At 48.1% G+C, this 21,701-nt stretch overlaps 1 protein-coding gene across 1 annotated transcript; it reads right to left on the bottom strand.

Moving 5' to 3' along the window:
* Positions 1-1,156: 1,156 nt before the first annotated feature.
* Positions 1,157-19,870, bottom strand: CTPS1 (CTP synthase 1). Its single transcript, XM_085080903.1, has 19 exons — positions 19,749-19,870; positions 19,262-19,438; positions 18,721-18,891; positions 18,028-18,128; positions 16,301-16,417; positions 14,607-14,690; positions 14,322-14,402; positions 12,502-12,653; positions 10,890-11,022; positions 9,328-9,416; positions 8,367-8,461; positions 7,773-7,835; positions 6,961-7,004; positions 6,140-6,236; positions 5,832-5,887; positions 5,651-5,747; positions 5,223-5,367; positions 4,124-4,214; positions 1,157-2,753 (listed from the first exon to the last, which is right to left on the bottom strand). The coding sequence occupies exons 1-18, from the start codon at positions 19,849-19,851 to the stop codon at positions 4,130-4,132; spliced, it is 1,890 nt and encodes a 629-aa protein (XP_084937029.1). The 5' UTR covers positions 19,852-19,870; the 3' UTR covers positions 1,157-2,753; positions 4,124-4,129.
* Positions 19,871-21,701: the final 1,831 nt, after the last annotated feature.

Here is a 21,701-nt window from a genome sequence, read left to right on the forward strand (position 1 = left end):
TGAATCACCCCTGGGGCCATTTGTCACAGCACAGGGACCCGGCCCAGGCTCACAGGGTCCTGGAGTTCTGCTGTACCAGCACTGTCTCCTCCAGGAACTGCAGCAGAAGAGTGTCTGTTCCCGCAGCCTCTGGCAGCAGAGCCTGGGTGGCAGCTGGATGCTGGGACTGTGGTGTTGGGGCACAGCAATGCTTTGGAGCCACCCAACTCCCAAATCTCTGTGATGAGCCCCGTGGATGCCAAATTTATTTGGAAAATTTCACTGCATCTTCTTTAACTGCTCGTTTCTGTTGCTGTCCCAGCTCAGGAACTAAAATGCAGCTGCTCAGGGTGGGCACCAAAGCAGAGCTCCCCACCCCATTGGGGTGCAGTGTCCCAGGCCCAGTGGGCTCAGGGCTGCCCTGGGGCCAACAAAGCCAGGAGCTGAACAGTGAGAACAGCCCCGTCCGGGACAGGCTGGGCAGCTGGGGGTGCTGAGTCCTGGTCTGGGGGCTGGAGTGGGCTGTTGTCTTCCCCCAGCTCTCCCATGAGGATTCTGTAACTGGGAGCTGCTGAGGCAAAGGCAGAGCCCTGGGAACAGCCAGGGCCCGGCAGGGCCTGGGGGGACAGCCTGGCCACAGTGCTGAGGATGAGGAGTCAAAGGGGGACAGCACTGCCCCTCCTCACTGCGAGTGGGTACAGGAAGCACAGGGTGCCCTGGGGGAGGGTGCTCCCAGCACTTGTCCCAGGAAAGCTGGTTATGGATCCCAGAGCCAGGGCTGAGGTTGCCCTGGGGAGAGCAGCAGTGGGAGTGACAGCCCCACATCACCCCATGGCCCAGTGACACAGCTCTGACCATGGGCCTGGTCTTTCATCAGACAAATGCTCCCAGCTGTGGAGAAGGAGGGGACAAACCCTCCCGTGGCAGCTCAAAGTCTAATTCCATTGCACTTTTCTGCCCCGCAGAGCAGCCTGCAGGCTCAGCCCAGGTTCCCCAGGTTTCTCCACTGCTAGTGGGAAGCTCCATAATTACAGGCAGACTTTGGAAACCCATGTCTAAACCCACTGTGAATACAGCTGACAAGTTTAGAGGGGATTAATTCAAGATGGGGCAGTTTTGTGCTTCAGTCCTTTCCCTCCCTCTGAATGGGGCAGGAACACAGCAAGCTGAGGGCTCCTTATTCAGTTTGTTACAAATGAGCATTTAATGACCCAGTCAGTTGCAGTTTTGGCCAAAACAAACATTTCAGGGGAAAAAAACCACAGTTGTGCTGCAGCTGAGGGAGGATCTCACCCTGCCCCAGGAGTAGCTAGGCCAGGGCAGGACTGAGCAGTAGCAGAGCACTGCAACTTGATCATTCCTGAACAACAGCTGGAATTTCCACACCAGGAATGCTCGAAGCTCTCTGGGCTCACAGCAGCTTTACAGAGAATATTTAAAGCAACTGAGGACTAAAGCAAGGGGGCGCTGGGGAGATCACTGAGGAAGAACAGGACAGCGTTTGGTTTTGTGGCTCAGCCAGGTCTGACCATGCACCTCTCCCCAAACTCCACCGAGCTGCTGAATTCTGAGTGTGCGGCACTTCTGACAACGGAGCTACTTTTGTTCTTCCTTTCCTCTCAATCACCAAAGGCCACACAGGGCCAATTCCATGGCAGCACCAGGCACCAAGGGAGTTCAGCCCCCTCAGCACTGCACAGCTGGACAGCAACACCCACCACCCAACCCGGGTAACAGCGAGGGGAGGGTGAGCACCTCCCTCAGGAACAGCCCTTGCGAATTGCAAGAGCACAGGACACGCGACTCCAACGTGGACAAAAAGGCAATGGAAGGCTCTGCTTCAAATCCATGAAAAAGCACCAGGAACTGTTGTGTCCCAGGCCAGGGACACAGTTCAAGGCAGCAGTGGAAGTGGTTCAGTGGTTCACTCTGTTCTCACCTCCCCCTTGATGCAAGAGGTCGGAGTTCCCCAGCCCCAGGAGCAGCTGCAGGAGCGCTGGCACAGGGAGGGTTCGCACAGACCCCTCGGGTCAGGGCTTCCCTGGCAGCTTTGTTCTCCTGCCCCCCAACCTCATCCCAGTTCATCACATCCCTGCAGTGACACATCAGTCACAGCTGAGCGTGTTCCGGAGTAACACTTCCAGGAAAATTTTCCCAGTTACAAGTTCATTGTGGCAATGAATGCACCAAGAGCACCAGAGCCAAAGGTTTGTAAATGCTACTAAAAAAAGAATTAAAAAAATCATCCCACTTCCCTGAAAAAAAGACCAAACCAAAAAGGCTGCCCAGATCCCTCTCTGCAGCACAGCCCAGCTCAGACCCTGAGCCAGCCCCCAGAATCTCATGCCATCCACATAATTTCACCAGTAAGTAAAGACTGAGAAGTGAGCAGAAAGATTGGAGAAAGCAACTCCAGTGTCCAAGGCACCCTGATACCAAGTACTCCCTGCACTGGGAAGGACATGTGCCATGTGTTGGGATTCCCCGCAACACATCAAATCCCACCCCCCAGTTTGCTTTGACCTCCAAGCTGGTGCAACTGAAGGAACTGAAAGAAGTCTGGAGGGGCCTCTGTGAACTCTCCTCCACAAATAACCAAGATCTACATAGAAAATAAAGGAAGGACAGAAGAGCTGAGGAAATAAGTGACAGGATCTCAGAATGAAAATTAAAAACCCGTAAGTTAGGAAGGCCCAAAGCTGAGGGTGTTGAAGCTATTGCTGTAAGAATGCCTGCAAAAACTAACCGACTCCTCCTCTGCAGCAAGGACACACCTGGAGAGGGAGAGAGAAAAGGAGCAAGAGTTACTGACAAGCTACAGGCAGAAACTGCACAGCTCTGGCAGCAGACTCTGACATATGGGCTCTGACAAGAGCCCTGTGCCCAGCTCAGGGGTGTCTGCCAGCTTTGCAGGGGCACTATGGTACCACCAAAGGCACCAAACTGCTCCCCTGGACACATGTTCCTTCTATACACCCATGTTCATACAGAGCACAGGGAGTGAGCACTGCTCAGCCAGCTCCAAACCCCTGCCCTGCCCAGCACTGCCATGGGCAGCAACAGAGGAACCAAAGGGCATTGTGCTGCAGCCCTAGGGACACGTCACACTCCCACCCTCCCCACATGTCCCATGTTCTCATGTGGGGACAGTCTCCAAGCCACCAGAGCTGCCACATTAGGAAGCACACGGGATACTGTCAGTGAGACCAAGGTTCGGAGTATCTTTAGGATAAAAATTTACAGGGAGAATTCTTCAGCTCTTGGTGTTGTCCCAGCTGTGCAACAGCCCAACACCCAGCAATCACAGCATCTGGTCCCAGTCCTGTGCCCAGGGATGGGGGACACTCCTGTGACAGACTGGGACTGACTAATTTCCCTCTGCAGTTCACTCTGGAAGGGTCTGTTACACAAAGGGAGGAGGGAAGGGCTGCACCTCTTCAGTGCCCTGGCACTCAGCAGTGGAGCCCTGCTCTCACCCCACAGGCATGTGCACACATGCTGCTCAACTCCTGCAAATCCCTCCACAAACTAGCCAGAGTAGGGGAAGTGTTACATCCATGATCACATACTGCACAGAGGGAGAATTCAAATTTAAAGTCTGCCTGTTCTGCTGGCGCAGTCTGAGTGCCAGGTTTTAGTGTCTCCTCCTTCCCTGGATTGTGCACATCCAGTTTTCACATCCCTGTAACACCTGCAGCCCTGACAAACCAGAGCTCGAGCCCCGAGCCTGAGAGGAACTGCTGTCCCAGGGGATGGACACAACAGATACTCCCAAAATATTCTTTAACAATGGTGAGGGACTGCAAAATATTGAATTTCCTAAACCCAGGAACCCCTTGCTCAGCTCTGCCTCCATTTTCAGGAGTGTGTGCTCCATGGTACTTTTATCTGAATTTAACGCCAGAGTCCTGTGTGTGTATTTGTATTTCACTGTGTGTCCCTTTGCTAAGGGGACACCCAGCCTCAGCTGTTACACAGACAGAGGCACTACCCAGCCCTCAATACAGCTGGAATGCATGTGAGCACCAGCACATCTCACAGTGAGCCAGCTTTTTACCAAATAATGTGAAAGCCAGATGCCAGCAGCAAAGACTGAGCAAGGAATTCTTTCCAAAAGGAAGAGGTTGAGATCATGAAGCATTACCAGGAATCAGTCGTGATTTGCTGAAGGGAACTTCAGCTCTGTTATCTCCAGGTCAGGGGAGCTGCTGCCGCTCCGGTCACTGTAGGTGTCCCTGCAGGAGTCAGAGATTTGCGGTTAGGGAGCACAAGTGCTTTAAGGACTGATAATTCTGAGATGGGATGCTGTAGCACAGGGAAAACTGGCTCCTCTGCTGTGAGGAGCCATTTCAAACTCAAATGTGCAAAAGCAGAAAGTTAAAGATCCCTCGACTGTTGGAGGCATTGAAATGAGGCACTACCACACAAGAAACTCTCCTGGAGCACACCTGACCATCATGGTCTCGACCAGCACAGGAATCCCACAGTGCAGCTGCACTGCAGCTCAGCCCACATATCAAACATTTTAATTGGCATTGCATTTGCCTGGGTTTGATACAGACACTGCTAATTCTCCTCTGCATTTGGTCTGGTTTTTGTTTAGTGCCTGACAGCACTCAGCAACCCCTCAAGGTTGTCAACCCCTCTCTGTGAGGAAGAGAACAGGTCAATACCAAGTGGCTGTAATTTGTTGCACAGTCCTGAGTGCCAAACAGAACTGCAGGTGCTGGGGAGCAGCAGCACTAAGTAACTGCACCATTAAATCCACCCAAAACACCACTTGGAGACTGAAACAAGGAAAGCTGAAGTCAGCAGAAAAAAACCCAGGAGGCTGCAATCACCAGGGCCTGTTCTTTAAATCGGCAGCAGGAACAAGTTTCTTATGGACCTGCCTGTACCTGGGACTTGTCTGAGGAATGTGGGAAAGAACCCATGAGGTCTCCAGTCATGTAGAAGAGCAGGCCCAGCCTCAGTTTCCCCAAACACCCTGACTGACAGCACAAGGCTGCAAATCTCCTCTCCCTAAAGCCAGGGCCTCACTGCAGGACAGCTCTGTGGCCCCACAATCAGCTTCAACACACCCGACATGAGCTTTCAAAGAAAGAGTGGAAAGAAGAGATATTGCAATACTAATACCCCCCAGTTATCCCCAGGAACTCTGTGCCAAGAGGATGCTCCAGTTTATCCTGCAGGAAGCAGCACTGTCCCATGACAGCTCTAACTGGGGTCTGCCTTAAACCCACCTGGGTGAGAGCCTGCAGCCCTTCTGTAGGTAGTGGGTGAGCCTCCCTGCAGATGCCAGGAGAAGCCCGAAGTATGGGGGTGATGGCTTGATGGGCCTGGAGAGGAACTCGGGGTGATACTGAACACCAACGAAGAAAGGATGCTCTGAGAGAAACACACAAAACATTCATGTCAAGACTCTCAAACCTGTGGCTGAGCTGCAGGTGAAATCCTGATCATGCTGAAGCCCTGATGATGGGGAAGTATCATTTCCATACCTTTTGTCCATAAATGGACAGGGACATGGGATTCTATTTTTACCATCACTTTATGGATGGAATCATTCTGAGACACTCTGAATGGGTCCCACAAAAAACCTGTTCCATTACCCTCTGAACACTTTCCCTTGTCCATCCCACACCCAGCAACCAACTGATTAAGGACTCACCTTCCAGCTCAACCACTTCCATACGCTCTCCTTCCTCATCCTGCCCCACAAACTTCAGACCTTGCTCTTCAAAACACTTTTTCAATTGTGGATTGACCTAGAAAACCAGAAGCAAGACAAGCCGTGATCTCTTGTGTCTGGATTACACAGGAAAGCTCAATACCTACAGGAGCATTTTTACCTCAAATCTGTGTCTGTGTCTCTCCTCCAAGAAATCATGATCTCCATATAGCTTCCCTGCACCAAAAGTAAGATGTTCCTTAGAGCAGTGATACCAACTTTTAACGCATTCATTTGAACGGTATCCTTCAGAATCTGTCACTTCTGGAGGGGATCAAATTCCCTGATCCCCATTTCCCCACCACAACAGCCTGTGAACACCCGCCAGTCAAGGATGCTTCAACATTCCCAGGTCTCACTTCCCCATACCCACCATACATGCAAGCCATTCCCAGGAAACATTTCCAGAAGAGGGAAGAAGGGCCTTACTCATGATTGAATTCTTTGTTTGGAAGAGTGTCCTTCTCTTGCCAAGCCTCATGGTCCCACCCATTTGCCCAGGATTATGTTCTGGCATGTCTATGACCTGTGGAAAGAATCCAAAGGGAGGAGTAAGTCCAAGCAGACTCTGACCCATTAAAGGAAAGAAACCACACCAACATTCATGTAAAAAAAAGGAAACCACCCCAAGGAACACTGTCTTGACAAGGCAGAACAACAGAACCAGGTTAGCTGGCTGAGTTCTTCTAGTAAAGGATGCACAGAACATGTGGGAGGTTTGTGGATATTCAGGAAATTCTCACACAGGAAATGGCTTCAGAGTCCACACAGATCTCACAAACCAATACTGTGCTGTTTACTGAACTGCATGTTAAACAAACATGCACATTTATGTGAACAAAATCCCCAAATTAGAATTGCTTATTCTCTGATAAAGAACATCATAAGCTGTTTTTTTGGTAACTTTCTCACTTTGAGTAGTATTTTAAATTATAGCAGAAGCCAATCATTATGGTGGACCCTGGACAAGGAACACAGAGCCTTCCACAAATGTTCCCAGGAATTCAGGTCTGTCTGTGGTTATCATACAACAGTTTGGATTGGAAGAGACCTTAAAGCCCATCCGGTTCCACCCCCTGCCATGGGCAGGGACATCTTCCACTAAACCAGGCTGCTCCAAGCCCTGTCCAACCTGGCCTTGGACACTTCCAAGGGATCCAGGGGCAACCACTGTTTCTCTGGGCAAATGTGCCCAGAGATGTGCAGGTAAGTCTAGTGAGGATATTACAAGTAAGTCACCATAAACTCACCACTGGATGAGAAGTTTTGGGGTCAAACTCTGTGGAGTTCGCATCTGCAATGTAATGTTCAGCAATCAGAAACACCAAGTCTCTCACACCATGACATCTCCTACAGAACCTGCCCCAGGTACAGCTGCTTCTCATCACCAGCTGTGCTGAGCCCCACCTGGGCACAGAACTCACCCCAGGCAGCAGGAACAGGGCTGTCAGCACTGTTTGGTATCAATTTCAAAGGCTACAGGCTTAGGGCAACCCACTCTTGTTCATGAAAAACACACATTCAACAGCTTCAAATACAGAAATAAAGGCAGGGAGGGGAAGGGTGCAGAATAGTCAGAGAAACTCCTTTTACCTCACCCTCACTCCTGGCTGAGAACTCAATTTAGCACTCTCTGAAGGGAGTTCTGTTAACAGGGATCTGCTCAACTCAAGCTGTGGAGTTCAGAAGGTCACTCCACTCAGTGAAGGACCTGCAACTGCTGGCTGGTTGAACTGCTTTTTGGACTTCATTCCTACTGGCCACAGTGGGAATTTGAGATGCCCAGCACACAGAGGCCACCAGGGTGCTTCATTCAGGAGCTGAACCTCATGCTAAACAATAGGAAGCTTTCTGTCATTATAAGCATGACTTACTCCATTGATTTTGATTTAAACAGGATAAGGAAATTGCTCCTTTTACTTTGAATTTGCAAAGGAGATGGGAAATTTTACAGGCCGAGGGCAAAAATAAAACCTGTGAAAAATTAAAAATCACCAGTATTTGAAAAAATCACAGGTATTATTGAAACAACCAAAAGGCAGGAAAGGTTTTGTGCAATTACCTTGCCAACCAAGGACACTGCGAGCAAACTCCACCACTGCCAACTGCATTCCCAAACAGACTCCTATGGAAGGAAAGGCAGGACACAGATCAGGTCAGGACAAGGACCTCTGAGCCCATATTGCAAAGCCTTCACAGAGTATCATGGACCACAGGAAAACCTGGATCAGGCAGATCTGGACTGAGATTTAAGTCTCTAGTCCTGACAAGCTTTGCTCCCCTCCCTTTCCCATCCCCTCTGCTCACACACCAGTTCAATCTCTCACCACAGGCATTTCATTGAAATGCAGTCATGTATTTCTTGGCGTCAAGATCACCACAGCCTGCTCTGGAACACCCTCAGACTGCTATCCCCTCATTACAGATTCCCTGTCAGCACATCCCAGCCAACTCTGACCACTTCAGAGCTAACCAGGGATGAGGCTGCACTACCAGCTAAGCTGAGCACAGATCTCTGCCTTCCCACCCAATTGCCTTCAAAACTGCACATCCCAGATACCAGTGAAATCCAGGAGAGCTCTTGCTGCAGACCAGTTAGGCTGTTACTCAACTTCCTTTCCTTTATTTCTTCTTATGGATGAAACATGTTTCTCACCTAAGAAGGGTTTTTTCTGTTTTCTTGCCCAGGAAATAGCTTGAATTTTGCCTTCTGTCCCTCGAACACCAAATCCACCAGGAACCAGAACTCCACTGCATGAGGATGAAAAGATCCCATTCAGCATGGCTCCCCCAAACCACACACCACCTCCCTCCCATAAAATCCTGGACTTGCAAGACCTCTCTCCTGAAAAGGTCTCTGAAGTAGCCACGTGGCAAGGCCTGGTTGCAGCAGTTTCCACATGACTTCACATAAGCTGTCACATAAAACTGAATTTCCAGGGAAATATTTTAAAAATGCCAGATTTACCTTCCCAAAGAGAGACTCCAATTACAATGCAGGTTACCATACTAAATGGTTCATGCTGTGGGACTCACATGCCCAGCACCAAACATTTGCAAACACATCAACCAGCCAGGCCCCTGCTGAGGAAGCCTCTTGCTATGGTCTCAGGGAGTCCTAACACTGAACTCTACAGGAGGTTCTTTCTTCTGATTCCACCCAAATCCCGCTGCCTGGAGGGGTAAGAGGCCCCACTTGTCCTTGTTTTCTGTGCTAACTCTTGGCATTCCTCTGCATACCAACACTTTTCCCCTTCTCACACTTTATTTCTAAAGAACTTGCTATCCCATTTACACCTTTCATTCTCACTCTGGCTTTAATAATCTTTACCAGTACCTTTCCTTTCTCCTGATTTCCTCTCACGGTTTCCACCTGATAATGCAGGTATGCAAATCCTCACCTACATAAACATTTCCCCCACTGCTCCCTCACTTATTTAACAATTCTCCATTTAACATCTTATCCTAAACGCCCCTGAGAGGTATCTGGGGCCTTGTCAAGTGTGCTGGTAGAGTGCCTAAGAAAACAGTCTCCAGTGAGCCCCTTAATTCCAAAGCTGTCAGCAGCAGCAGATTTATCAGACATTCTCCAAGGAAAGGGCCAGAGTAGAACTCACTCAGCACCACACAGCTTCTGCCAGGCCTCGTGGTACCTCACAGGCTCCTCCTGCAGAGTGTCTGGCTCCAAGTCAGCAGAGTCAATGTACTAGGGAAAAAAAAAAAAAAAAAAAAAAAAACAAAAAGAGAAATTGCCACAAGAGTGTGCAGGATCTCCTGAATTCTCATTAAATTAAGATAGCATAATTCCTCCAGGATAGCTCTGGATTTGTTTCCTAATGGATACTGGGCTGATTTCCCATCTGTCAGCCAACAAAACTACTTTCCTCATCATCCTACTACTGGTGCACAAACAGAACCCATGAGTTCTCTGTCTTCCCCTCTCTGCAGCTCTGCTGTGACACACACCAAGCCCATGAGCCCCAGGCTGTAATATTAAATGTGAGGTGTTAATGCAGCACAGCAAGATGGGAACATGGGGCTGCGCAGACACAAACCACCACACAGAGAGAAAAAACTGTATCACTCTCTCATCAAATAAACATCCTCTTCAAGAGGCACTGAAGAAGAAATAGGATATGGCGAAACACAGGCTGCTGTAATTAAAAAAGGGTGTTATGACAATGGAAAAAAAACCCTGCAATTTTTCCATTCTCTCATCTCCAGTATTCCAATACCTCTGAACTTCTGGATGTTCTGGCAGGCTGCTAACCCTTTAAAATAACAATTCTGGGGTTGGTTTTTTTTCTTTTTGAGGTTGCAAAACTACTAATCAGTTCTTTAACTAACCATTGTCACTCAGTTCTTCAGCCTAAGATCTTCATGCACAGAGCTCACTTCCCTTCTGAGCCACTCAGACACAGCTGCACCAGAGACTACCCACAGATGCATGTGCAGGGTTTGCACTTCACCAGTCTTACTTGTTTTTCTTCTTTTCACCTCTACTGATTTTGGAAGTCGAAAGGTAACCCAGATCTAGATCAGTGCTGTTAATAAAGCAACCACCTATTTCCATGACTCACTGGCACCATGAAACTGCTGGACATTTAAAAGTCTACTGAAATGAAAATTTCTGGCAACAGGTACATATTTCATTTTTTCAGACCACCTAGCCATGACCAAGATCCATAAAACCACCTGTGCAGTCAAACCAGCATGAAAACCTTAATAAACCCTGAGGCAAGAGCATCATAAAACCTGTGAGTACCACAAGGTTAATAGCAACAACCCTAAAAAAAGGATCACTTGCAACAACTGTCAGAGAAGGTAAAGCAGAGACTGCCCTCCTCCAATCCATCCACCCCTGTCACAGCCCAGCACACTGAGGAGTTTCAGCTGAGCACTGAGGAGTGCTCCATCCATTCCAGACACCTTGTACAGCTCACAAGATGAGAGGCTGCTTTGCTCTGAAGCTGGTTAAGGCCTGGTAACAGTTGTTTTCACGTTGTGATGATCAAAACAGCTGTTCTGATCCAAGGACAATTTGGAAGTTCACTGGCTGGATCACTTCTCCCTTTCTGTCTATGGGTTTGTGAAAATCTGAATTAGGATGGGCAGCACTCTAGGTGGAAGGAGGATGGGTGCATTTTTTCCACACACACACACACACACCCATCCCTACCTTAATGTCAAGTTTGTGATTGATGGCCAAGGCAGAGTGCTCCAAGGCTTTGATGACAGATGCATAGGAATCAGAAAACTTGGTGTATTTGCCCACGAGTGCAATGGAACATGTTTCAAGTAGACGGTCATACCTACAAAACACCAGAACACACAGTATATTCCACCAGTAACAGCAGAGGGATGGGAATCACTTACATTCTGTTCAGCTTTTCAAGGAACAAACAGCTGTGCTCTTCAAACTCTGTCCAACAGAGCTGATGTCTTTGGAAGAGTGACCTTTTATAATAATTACGACTTAAAAACATCAAAGCAAGATCAAAACTATGACCCAGAGTAACAGTTGCAGAAAGCCACATATAAATTAACTTATCTCTCCTGATGATGAAAAGCCATTTTGAGCAGATCCAAACTGCCTTTTCAGGAAGCTGTATTAGATCCAAAGGCTGCAGTGAACTCTTAGGAGAGGATCAAAGCACAGTTTGGTGTGTGTTTGTACTGCACAGCATCTTCCCACGCTGCTGACAGAGTTTGTATCAGCAGCTACAAGCAGAGAGAGCATTCCTGGAGTCCTAAGGCTGTGCTGCCTACACTTTCAATCCCCAGCAGCTGGCAGCACGGGATTCACACAACATTCCTGGCTACAGCCAAGAGCTTGTTAAAACTTTACCTCAGAATTGCCAGATAACTTCAACCCAGAAGTTGAAGCCTGGTAGCCCTGGTAGTTGGTAGCCCTGGCTACCAAGGGCTTTCCCCATCAAAAGGAAATGTTACTGACTGGGCTGTATCAGTCACAGAAATAAACGAAAACGTCTAGATCTTGAAAATTAATTTCTTACTTAAGGCTTTAGTTGACATTCAGGCCCTTTATTAAGAGACTCTATTCACTATTTCCCCATGAACACTGAGTCTGTTCCTCACAAGAAAAAAACCCTCAGTGTCCAAGGAGTCTCAGAACAGGTATCAAACACTTCTCTCACCTGCCTGAAAGCACACTCAAGGTACTTTTTATTGACGCTCCTGACATGTCCATATAGCTACAAAAGGATTTCAACACTTTGTAAGGTACTGAGACTTTTTTTCATAAAAAGGGAGGACAGACCTGTCCCATCTTCTAATTACTTCAAACTGGGTTCAACACAAGACAGTACAGTACCAACACAAACTTACTGAGATCCTTATCTTGCAGGATTTTATGGAAAAAGGCTGAGGGAATTGGGGTGGCTCAGCCTGAAGGAAAAGCTCCAGGGGGACCTTAAGGCAGGCTTTCAGTAAGAGGGTTTATGAGAAACATGGGGACACTTTAGTAGAGTCTGTTGTGCCAGAACAAGGGGTTTTAAACTAAAAGATAGGAGATTTAGGCTAGATATAGGGATGGAATTTTGCACAATGAGAGTGGTGAGGCACTGGCACAGGTTGTCTACAGACGCTGTGAATTTCCCACCCCTGGAAACATTCAAGGTTTGGATGGGGCTCTGAGCAAAAGGAAAAAGCACTGTGAGCATGTAAGAACACTTGAGGAACAGGAAATAACACTAATCATTTCACAACCAACAACCAGCAAGAGAAACCAATATTCAAGTGTGTTAAGTGTGCCCAGCAGTGCAGCTCACCTGTCAGCCATCTCCTTCCACTTCATGAGCATCCTCCTGGGCTGCCTCTCGATGGGAAGGTCCAGCCTATGCCTGAAGTAGTCCACAACTCCCTGCTCCTCTAACAACAGAGGAACCCGGTAGATAGAGGAGACATCATGAACACAAATGACCTGCTCATAAAATAAGAGCGTTGTTAAAACACAGGCATCCACTGCCTGTGCAATTATTTTACACAGATATTCAGAGCATTGCTGTCTCTAGCAGAAAACCGTATGACCACCTAAACTTCCAGGCAATAATGTATTGAGTAACATATGAATAGCTTAATACTGTTTCCATATGCCTGAAAAGGCCATCCTTCAGCACTTCCAAGGCATTAGAGCTCGCTAGAGCCCCTTGGGAAGGGTTATAACACAGTAACCTAGCAGCAGGAGTCAGCTGCCCAGCACGGTATGGGAGCACACAGCAAAGTTCAAAGAACACTTCAGAGAGTGTCCTGTGACACAGAATCCCAAGTGAATCTACAGTCAAACTGCCACAGGCACAGCTTCCCCCTTCCCACCACTGCCCGTCCTAACCAGGGTGCCCAGCCTGATTCAAACCCAGAGAAATCTGTGACCCCAATACAGCAACATATTTTACAGGGTGCCCATTATCAAATTTAGGATAAAGCAATTATGAGCAATGAATTCATAGGTCAGTGAGGGAAATCTACAGCACAGTTCTAGTTCACTGAAATGGGAAAAGATGGCTCAGGACAACTGTCACCTGTCTGTTAATAATGAAGCTGTACTTTAGGGATCCAAAACACACTAGCACAATTACTTTCAAATCCTCATTTCTACTGACTGAAATGAAAGCAGAGTTCAACATTGCAGCAGTCAAACCTCCTTGGATGCACATTTTCCTCTTTCACCCTCAGTGCTGTTTCCTTTGCAATCCAAGTACAACTACAGCAAGAGCAACAACTACATAGAACTGCATTGAACTTCCTGGGAAGGGACAAGAGCCAACTGATTTTGAATTCCTGACTAACAAGAGGTAGATATTTTACTGATGATACATCATCATTATTGCCAGCAGTGCAGTGCTTGAAACTGCAGGACTCAAGTTTGGTCTTGTTGTAGAGCAAATTAATAAAAATTGCTTGACAGAACCTGGGATTGTGAAGTGATACTCAGTCTTTCACAAAAAGACAAAATTTTTTCAAGCTCCAGCTGGATTGGAAAGTGCTAATATTCAGCCTACATAGTTTTTGACTATTTTCCAAGGTCCATCTCAGAGTGTGCTGTGAGTCCCAGTACAGAAAGAATCACACTAACATGGAATTTTTGCACATCACACAACATTCAAGTGAGGCAATGCTTCTCCCAAATACCATTTCAACCTCTCTGTGCAATCTCTCCTCAACAAATCTCAGGCAGAAGAATAATATTGTGAAAAGAGCAGTGTATGAAATACAGTCATATATCCTTTAAACCTAATTTGGAGAAATTCTTTCACCTCTAAATACTGGAAAATCTCCTTCTTCTATGTTCAGAGAAGATATATGGAAGTATAATTAAGGTCAAAACAGTGATTCAGGAATCACCTTGGATTCCACAGAATTCTCTCAGCTTACAGCAACTACCTTATAAGAAAACCTGGGTGCTGGCACATCAAGAATTCATTTAGCAACAGGTCCATGTGTCAGGAAGGTAGGCAAGACAAAGGAACAAATGAATTATGCAGCTACCAAAACACAGAGCAAGAACTGCTGTGCTCAGACAAAACTCCCCTCAGCATCTTACAAACAGCTCCAATATTTGCTGCAAAGAAGCACAGACAGCAATCCTTACCTGTTCTGGTTCAACATGACAGAACATGGAAATCTTTTCTTTTACTGAGGTATCCAGTGGAGTGGAGCACCTGCAAACAATCTAACAGAGATGAAACATCAGGGTTGTGACGTAAAACAGAAATACTCAGGCATTCATAAGACAAAAACTAACTCCGTTTCTTTTCCTTATTTATCACCACCACAGAAGAAGTCTCAACTTCAGCATTACTTAGACAAGACTGCTAAGTAATGTTGTTGCAACATGCCAGACTTTTACATTCAAAGCCATGAACACAAACCTTACCAGATCTGGAGAGAGCCCGAGACCTCTGAGCTCACGAACACTGTTCTGGGTGGGTTTGGTCTTCTGCTCCCCTGTCGAGCTTGGCTAGTCAGAGAAGAGCAGGAGTTGGTGTATCAGATAATAATGATAAGCAGCAATAATGCAGCAGGTTAATCAGGACTCTATACCTACATTGTAAAAACTCTGACTCAGTTCTCAGACAATTCATATGAACCTCATGTACCCCATTTTAATCCCCAAGACTGAAAGCAACCAACAGGAACCCGAGTTCCATTCTGTCCACTGAAGTGTAGGAAGGAGAGTGACAGAGAACCAAAGGTTTATCTGCTGCTACCTCCAGATACCTAATATTTCATATTTCAAATTTTTCCTCCATAAATCACCTGTCCTGGACAGAAGGACGAAAAGAGAGAAGAGAATAAGGACTAATCCGCACTCCATAATTATCAATTTGCTCTGTCAAATCCAGCTCAGTCCGACACCAGGAATGCTCATGCTCTCTCAAACTCATGGAAAAATCATGAATTCTTTTTTTCAAATGACTCCTGCAGTAGAGATGTTGTTGTTTGTTTAGCTGGGACTGCAAATTGTCTTCAAAACCAGAGCAGATAACACAGCTGAGGTTATATCAGGGATTCTACGGCATGAAGTACCTTCATGTGCTTTTCATCCCACCTGCTTGGCACACAAGGAAATTTTTGATTTATGATTCCTAATTAACTGATTCTTATTAAAGGACCACTTCCCAACACCTCTTCTTAGTTTATTCTCTGAACCAAGGGCAACTGCCCCTCAGATTGTTACATATAGCTCACACAGCAGTCAGATGTGAGTCAATGAAATTACTGTCAAAGATGAAAACACATACTAAAAATATGGATTAGGGGAAGAAATAGATTATGTTTCAAAATATGGTATTATATTTTAAAATTTCCAAAGTAACCCAGCATACTTCATGAGCAACAGCTAATGTAAATCTTGCAGGTGGGAAAGCAAACAGAAAGAAAACTATTAATGAACTCCAGGAAAAGCTTGGAGTAGGATCTTATTAGTGACTCCAAACAGCCATGAAATAGCTTTACAGAAACAAAAGGCCATGCAAATGAAGAAAACCGAAAGCTTTCACCCTGGAAATCAAGTTTACCCTGCAAAAGCTAGGAGACAATTCAGCAGTTAAAAATACAAAACTGCACCTGCTGCAACTCCCAAGCCTTTATCACACATTTATATATTTGCAAAGTGTGGCTAGCACAGGTTTTTCCCATGAGAAGTTTTCTTGTGTTTTGTAAATAAAGATAAAGTTTGGATGTTGTTGGAACAGTGTCCCAGAACTTGGGCAGTGCAGGCCTGGCCAATCAGGCCTGGGGGAAGGCTTCTAACTGACCAATCTGGGTGACTTTTGAGAACTCTATATATGTGATGAAATCAAAACAATAAAGGTCATTCCTTCTTGCCACTGAGAACTGGTGCCTTCATTACTCTGCTAGCTGCTCAACAGCGACAGCAAAGTTTCTGTTCAATCCTGTGAGACTTTTTAACTTTAATATATAATCTTTGCATTTCTGCCAGAAGTTTATATACACTGAAATATGGAAGTAACAGTACTGAGAGATACAGCATTTCAGAAATGCCTATTTAGGAAGCAAGTTTGGATTGAGGAAGCTTCTGACCACCAATACGTTTTGAATCCTTACCTGGGGAACCAGACTGACATGGATGTTACAAAAATTCTCTCTTTTGGCTTTGAACTGGAACTGGCGGAAGGCCTCGATGAAAGGCATGCTCTCGATGTCGCCCACCGTGCCCCCGAGCTGGGAACACACAAACAGTGGGAATTAAAGTTACTGCCAAAAGAGCACCTTGTGAAGCTGTACACTAAATACATAACACGCAAACATCTCCCCAGCATATCCCTCTGATACCCTGAAGGATCATCAACACCAACACAGCTCCTCCCGAAGGGCAGCTCCAATCTCTGACCAGGGACAGGACTCAAGAGAAAGGCTGGAGCTGAGCCAGGGCAGCTCAGGCTGGAGATCAGGGAAAGGTTCTTCCCCCAGAGGGTGCTGGGCACTGCCCAGGCTCCCCAGGGAATGGGCACAGCCTGAGGCTGCCAGAGCTGCAGGAGCGTTTGGACAGCACTGCCAGGGATGCACAGGGTGGCATTGTTGGGGGGTCTGGGCAGGGACAGGGGCTGGACTGGATGATCCTTGTGGGTACCTTCCAGCTCAGGATACTCTGTGATTCTATTCCATGAAAAGCACCAGGAAGCTGCATGCACTGCTTCCACTGCCTCCAATCTATTCCAAGTACTATTCTACCTTCATCATTTCCCCACAAAACAAAAAAACACAAGAAACACCTTCTCATATGGGCAGCACCTCTCCCGAGACACCTGCTTTACTTCTATTTTCTCTTCAGAGAGAAGATTTAGATGTTAAAATTATGATTTATGAACATTAGGTGGCACTGAGAAGCAAAATTTCTCCTAAGATCTAAGAATTATAGAGCGTACATATGCAGGAACAGAGACAAGACAATCCTTGGAGATTCCCAAGCCCTGTCAGACAGTGCCTCCTTGGTACTTCAGATCTGGGCTTGTGATCCTGGCAAAGAAATTGGCACCCAAGCTGCAGGCAGAGTCCAAGTCACCATGACCTGGGCTCTGTGACAAGCTCCCTCTCTCCTGTGTTAGCATATCCCAGCAGCCAGCTCAGCAGTGTCAGAGCCTTCACTCTGCTCCATCTCCTTTGGCAGGAGAATGTTCCATAAACACTCTGGAAACTGTCACCACTAACTTGCACCATTCCCTGCCCCATGTCTATGCTTCAACTGGTCACTCTGAGGCTCCTTTTTTACTGCTGAGGAGGTAAGACAACGCTTTCCAGAGGGGGATTTACCCACCCTCCCTCGACCCACCAAGGAAGAGGGCACAGCTCAATTAACTTAGACTAGCATATTAAGTTACATGAGCTAAAATTCATTTTTGTAAGTTAAGCCATAGAATCTCCTGAGCTGGACGGGATCCACAAGAATCATGCAGTCCAGCCCCTGCACAGACCCGCCAATAATCCCACCCTGTGCATCCCTGGCAGTGCTGTCCAAATGCTCCTGGAGCTCTGGCAGCCTCAGACTGCCCATTCCCTGGGGAGCCTGGATACCCTCTGGGGGAAGAGCCTTCCCCTGATATCCCACCTAAATCTTCCTGACACATCTCCAGCTGTTCTCTTGGGTCCCGTGGGGCTGCCCCTCATGAGGCAGCAGCAGGTTGCAATTCAAAAGATTAGAGCAAGTAGAATTTTTAACCCATTCAGTAACATGCCAAGTTGAACATTTCTGAAAAAAAATATGCAAAATATGCATATAGATCAGTTTACTGCATACAAGAAACAAAACAATCTACTTTTAAAAAGTTACAAACCTCAATCACACAAACTTGGGGTTCAACGCCATCCTCATCCACGGGAATCCGTGCCTGCCTCATTACCCATTCCTGTATGGCATCTGTTATGTGGGGAACAACTGGAAAGGAAACCCAGGCAAGGGTTAAAGCCCCCACACACGTTCCTCCCTCTTAACTCATTACAGAGCAAATTACTGACAATCACTAGCCAGTGCCTCTCACAGGGCTTGAGCAGGAATTTGTGTCTTTAAAGAACTATGCATTTTTGAAGTGATTATTCTTGGCTGTGATTTTCAAGTGCCTTGGCAGGAAATGGAACCCTGCCTCAATTTAAACCCATGCAAGCATCATTTCCTTTAAGCTAAAAGATTCAAGCACAAACTGGTCTTTGCTCTAAGCAGAGAGAGTTACTCTGTTTTTAACTGTCTGTAGAAGTCCTAATGTCAACCAGCTGTGGAGAATGGTTAAAAAGGGATGAGACTGATTTTGAGTTTTCGAATGACATATGTTAACAAAAGCATAAACCATTTTAACCACCTAACAAACAACCCCAGGTGTATTAGTCTGCAGTCTGTTCACATTTATCATTGGCTACATTAGACACAAACAGAATGGTGCAGAGCTTTAAGTGAAGATGAAAGACAATAGCATCCAGCCAGGACTGAAATACAGAATGCATTTCTAAGCACCAGAAAAGAAGCTTTGCATCACCTTGGACTGTTTTGCCAAGATAATCTCCCTTCCTCTCCTTGTTAATGACATACTGATAGATCTTCCCAGTGGTCAGGTTGTTGTCTTTAGTGAGTCGGATATCGAGGAAGCGCTCGTAGTTCCCGAGGTCCAGGTCCACTTCCCCTCCATCATCCAGCACAAACACCTCCCCTGCACACACAGAAACAGGCACAAGCGCACACGTCAGGCACGTGGAAGAATTCAGTCAGTGCAAGGAAACACCTTCCCTGATTGCCAAGGCAAGTTCAGGAGTGGCAAATAAAACTAAAATCCTTATATAACCAAGAGAACCAGTGCAGGAGGAATGAACTCCCCGAACAGGCAGCAAGAACAGACCAGAGCACATCCATGCTGTGGGCACAGCAGCCTCACCAGCCAGCCCGGAGTGCTGGCAGGCTCAGCCTGCGGCTCCCGCAGGCAGCACCAGGCAGAGACTCGTACAAAGGAGATGATTCACCGCAACCCAAGGCAGCCCCGGGGCCAACGGCAGACCCCGATACTGAGCCCGCGGGGCACTCACCGTGCTCATACGGAGAGAAGGTGCCGGCGTCGATGTTGATGTAGGGGTCGATCTTGATGGAGGTGACATGCAGCCCGCAGGACTTGAGGATGGTGCCGATGCTGCTGGCGATGATCCCCTTGCCGATGCCCGAGATCACCCCGCCCGTGACCAGGATGTACTTCATCTGCCCCGCGCCTGGACGCGACAGACACCGGCACCGCCTCAGCGCGGGCTCTGCGAGGGGGACGCGCCCCGGGCCCCTGACATTCCTGACAGCGACCCCCAAGCTGTTCCCCGCCCGTCGCTGAGGCCGGTCCCCGCTGTCCGCCCGTCGCCGAGGCTGGTCCCCCGCCCGCTCCTCCCGCCAGAAATTCCCGCCACCGCCGCGCGGAACCTCCGGCGCGCGCAGCCCGCGTGGCCCCGCCAGGCCCGCGGGGTCCGCGCGGTCCCGCTCTGCCGCCCCCCCCCCCCGCGCTGCCCGGATGGTCCCGCCCGCCGCCCTCACCTGTGGCCGCCGGGCGCGCGGACGGCGCGCGCGCGGGAGGGGCGGGCGGGAGATGCGGAGCGCGCGCGGCGCCGCTCCCGGCCGGCTCGGCTGGGAACCGCATGAGGCCCAGCTGCGCGTCTGCGCCTGCGCGGGGCGGGGAGGGGCGCGGGGCGGGGCGCGGGGCGGGGGCGGGCCCAGAGCCGGGGCGGGGGCGTGGCCGGACCCCGAGATGGCTCCGCCCCGTCCGCCCCGGACGCCTCAGCGACTCACGGAGTCCAAGAGTGATGGGGTGCGGCCGCTGTGCGATACCTGCAAGGTCCCCGCTAAGCCATGTCCCCAAGTGCCTGGATGGGGACTCCACCACTTCCCTGAGCAGCTGTGCCAGGACTGGACAATCCTTTCAGTGAAGAAATGTCCCAATATCCAACCTGACGCTCCCCTGGCACAGCCTGAGGCTGTTCCTTCTCATCCTGTCCCTGTTCCCTGGAGCACAGCCTGACCCCCCGGCTGTCCCCTCCTGTCAGGGAATTGTGAAGAGCCAGAAGGTCCCTCCTGAGCCTCCTTTTCTCCAGGCTGAGCACCCCCAGCTCCCTCAGCTGCGCCTGAGGTGGATTCTGTCATTGTTGGTCTCCTTTTCCAGTGTTCACCTGGCCTGTCAGCACGTTTCCCCAGGGCCCTGGTCCCCTGTGTGTTGATAGTTCTGTGGGCAGAGCTGTTTCTTGGTTTTTTGTGGGCCGGGGCTGTCCCCTCACTGCTGGCGCATGGTGACCGTGCACAGGAGTGCAGTGCCTGATGCCTTCTTGGAGGAAGCATTTGCTTTCAGAATTGCCTGGCCATGCTGATTTGTCCCTCCATGAAGGGCTCTTCTTGCTTTCTTCTGTTCTGCAAGTAGCTCCTAAGTGGGAAGAAAAAACCACTTCCTGCACCTTTTCTGCAGAATGGTGATGATGGGTCTGGTGGCAGTGAGATGGGTGACAGCAGGCAAGAGCTGTGTGTGCTCAGGCTGTCACTGTCGCTGCCTGGTGGCACATCCTGGTAAGGCACAGGGTGGCTGAGCTCTCCCAGAACTGAGTTTAGTCATCCCAGCTTTTCCCATTTCATGAGTGGGGCACAAGACGTGTGTCTTGTGGCTGAAGGGAAGTCCGTTCTTGGGGAGATGTGTGTAACCTCGATGTGAGCATTCATTTTGGGACACACAAATTCTTTCGACAGTGCCTCATTAAGGCCTCGGGGGTCGGACATCCCGTGGTTCTCAGGAGAGAACTGCACTCAGTGGGAGCTATTGTGAGCATTAAATGGTGTGGAATAACAGTGACCCAGAAAAGTCAGATCACAAATATTTCAAGTTATGCAAAATTGCATCAACTTTTTGTAGAAGAAGTGGGGGAAGATGTGCATGTGTGTATTTTACCCTTCATTTTGGCCTTAGTAAGTTTTGCCCCACAGTGTCTTCTTCTCAGCTCTCACTAAAATGTGGACTTAATATTTTCCTTTCAGAAATGAGAAAAGAGATGAAATGGATCTGCTCTATTTATTTAATAGGATTTGATTCACAACAAAACAAATTAACTGGAAAACATTGCTGGGAGGACTGGCATAGCTCTGGGGAATGTTAATGTGTTACTGGGATTATGCAAGGAATTAATAGACTGGAATACTCAAATACTCACTTGAACTTCCTTGTTGTTTAGGGGCCTATTTGTACAGGAAAGGCTTATTGTGATGTTATATATATATAATATAAATGACAGTGATAATAATAAATTATATAATATGTTACTATGCAGTTATTCCTGTCAGGACAGTCACAGCCTCCTCTTAGAATGGTCCCTCCTGAAGGTGTCAGTGTGACCAATTGCAACAAGATTTTGGGAATGAGATACCTGGTCAGGCAAGGACTCTTTATGACCAGTGAAGGAAGTGGCTGAAGAGGGCCCTGCTCTGGGGTGTTCCTGACAGTGATGGGATATC

This window comes from Lichenostomus cassidix, chromosome 23 (assembly GCF_008360975.1).
Source record: "Lichenostomus cassidix isolate B80296 chromosome 23, HeHo_3.0, whole genome shotgun sequence".
NCBI classification, from domain to species: Eukaryota; Metazoa; Chordata; class Aves; order Passeriformes; family Meliphagidae; genus Lichenostomus; species Lichenostomus cassidix.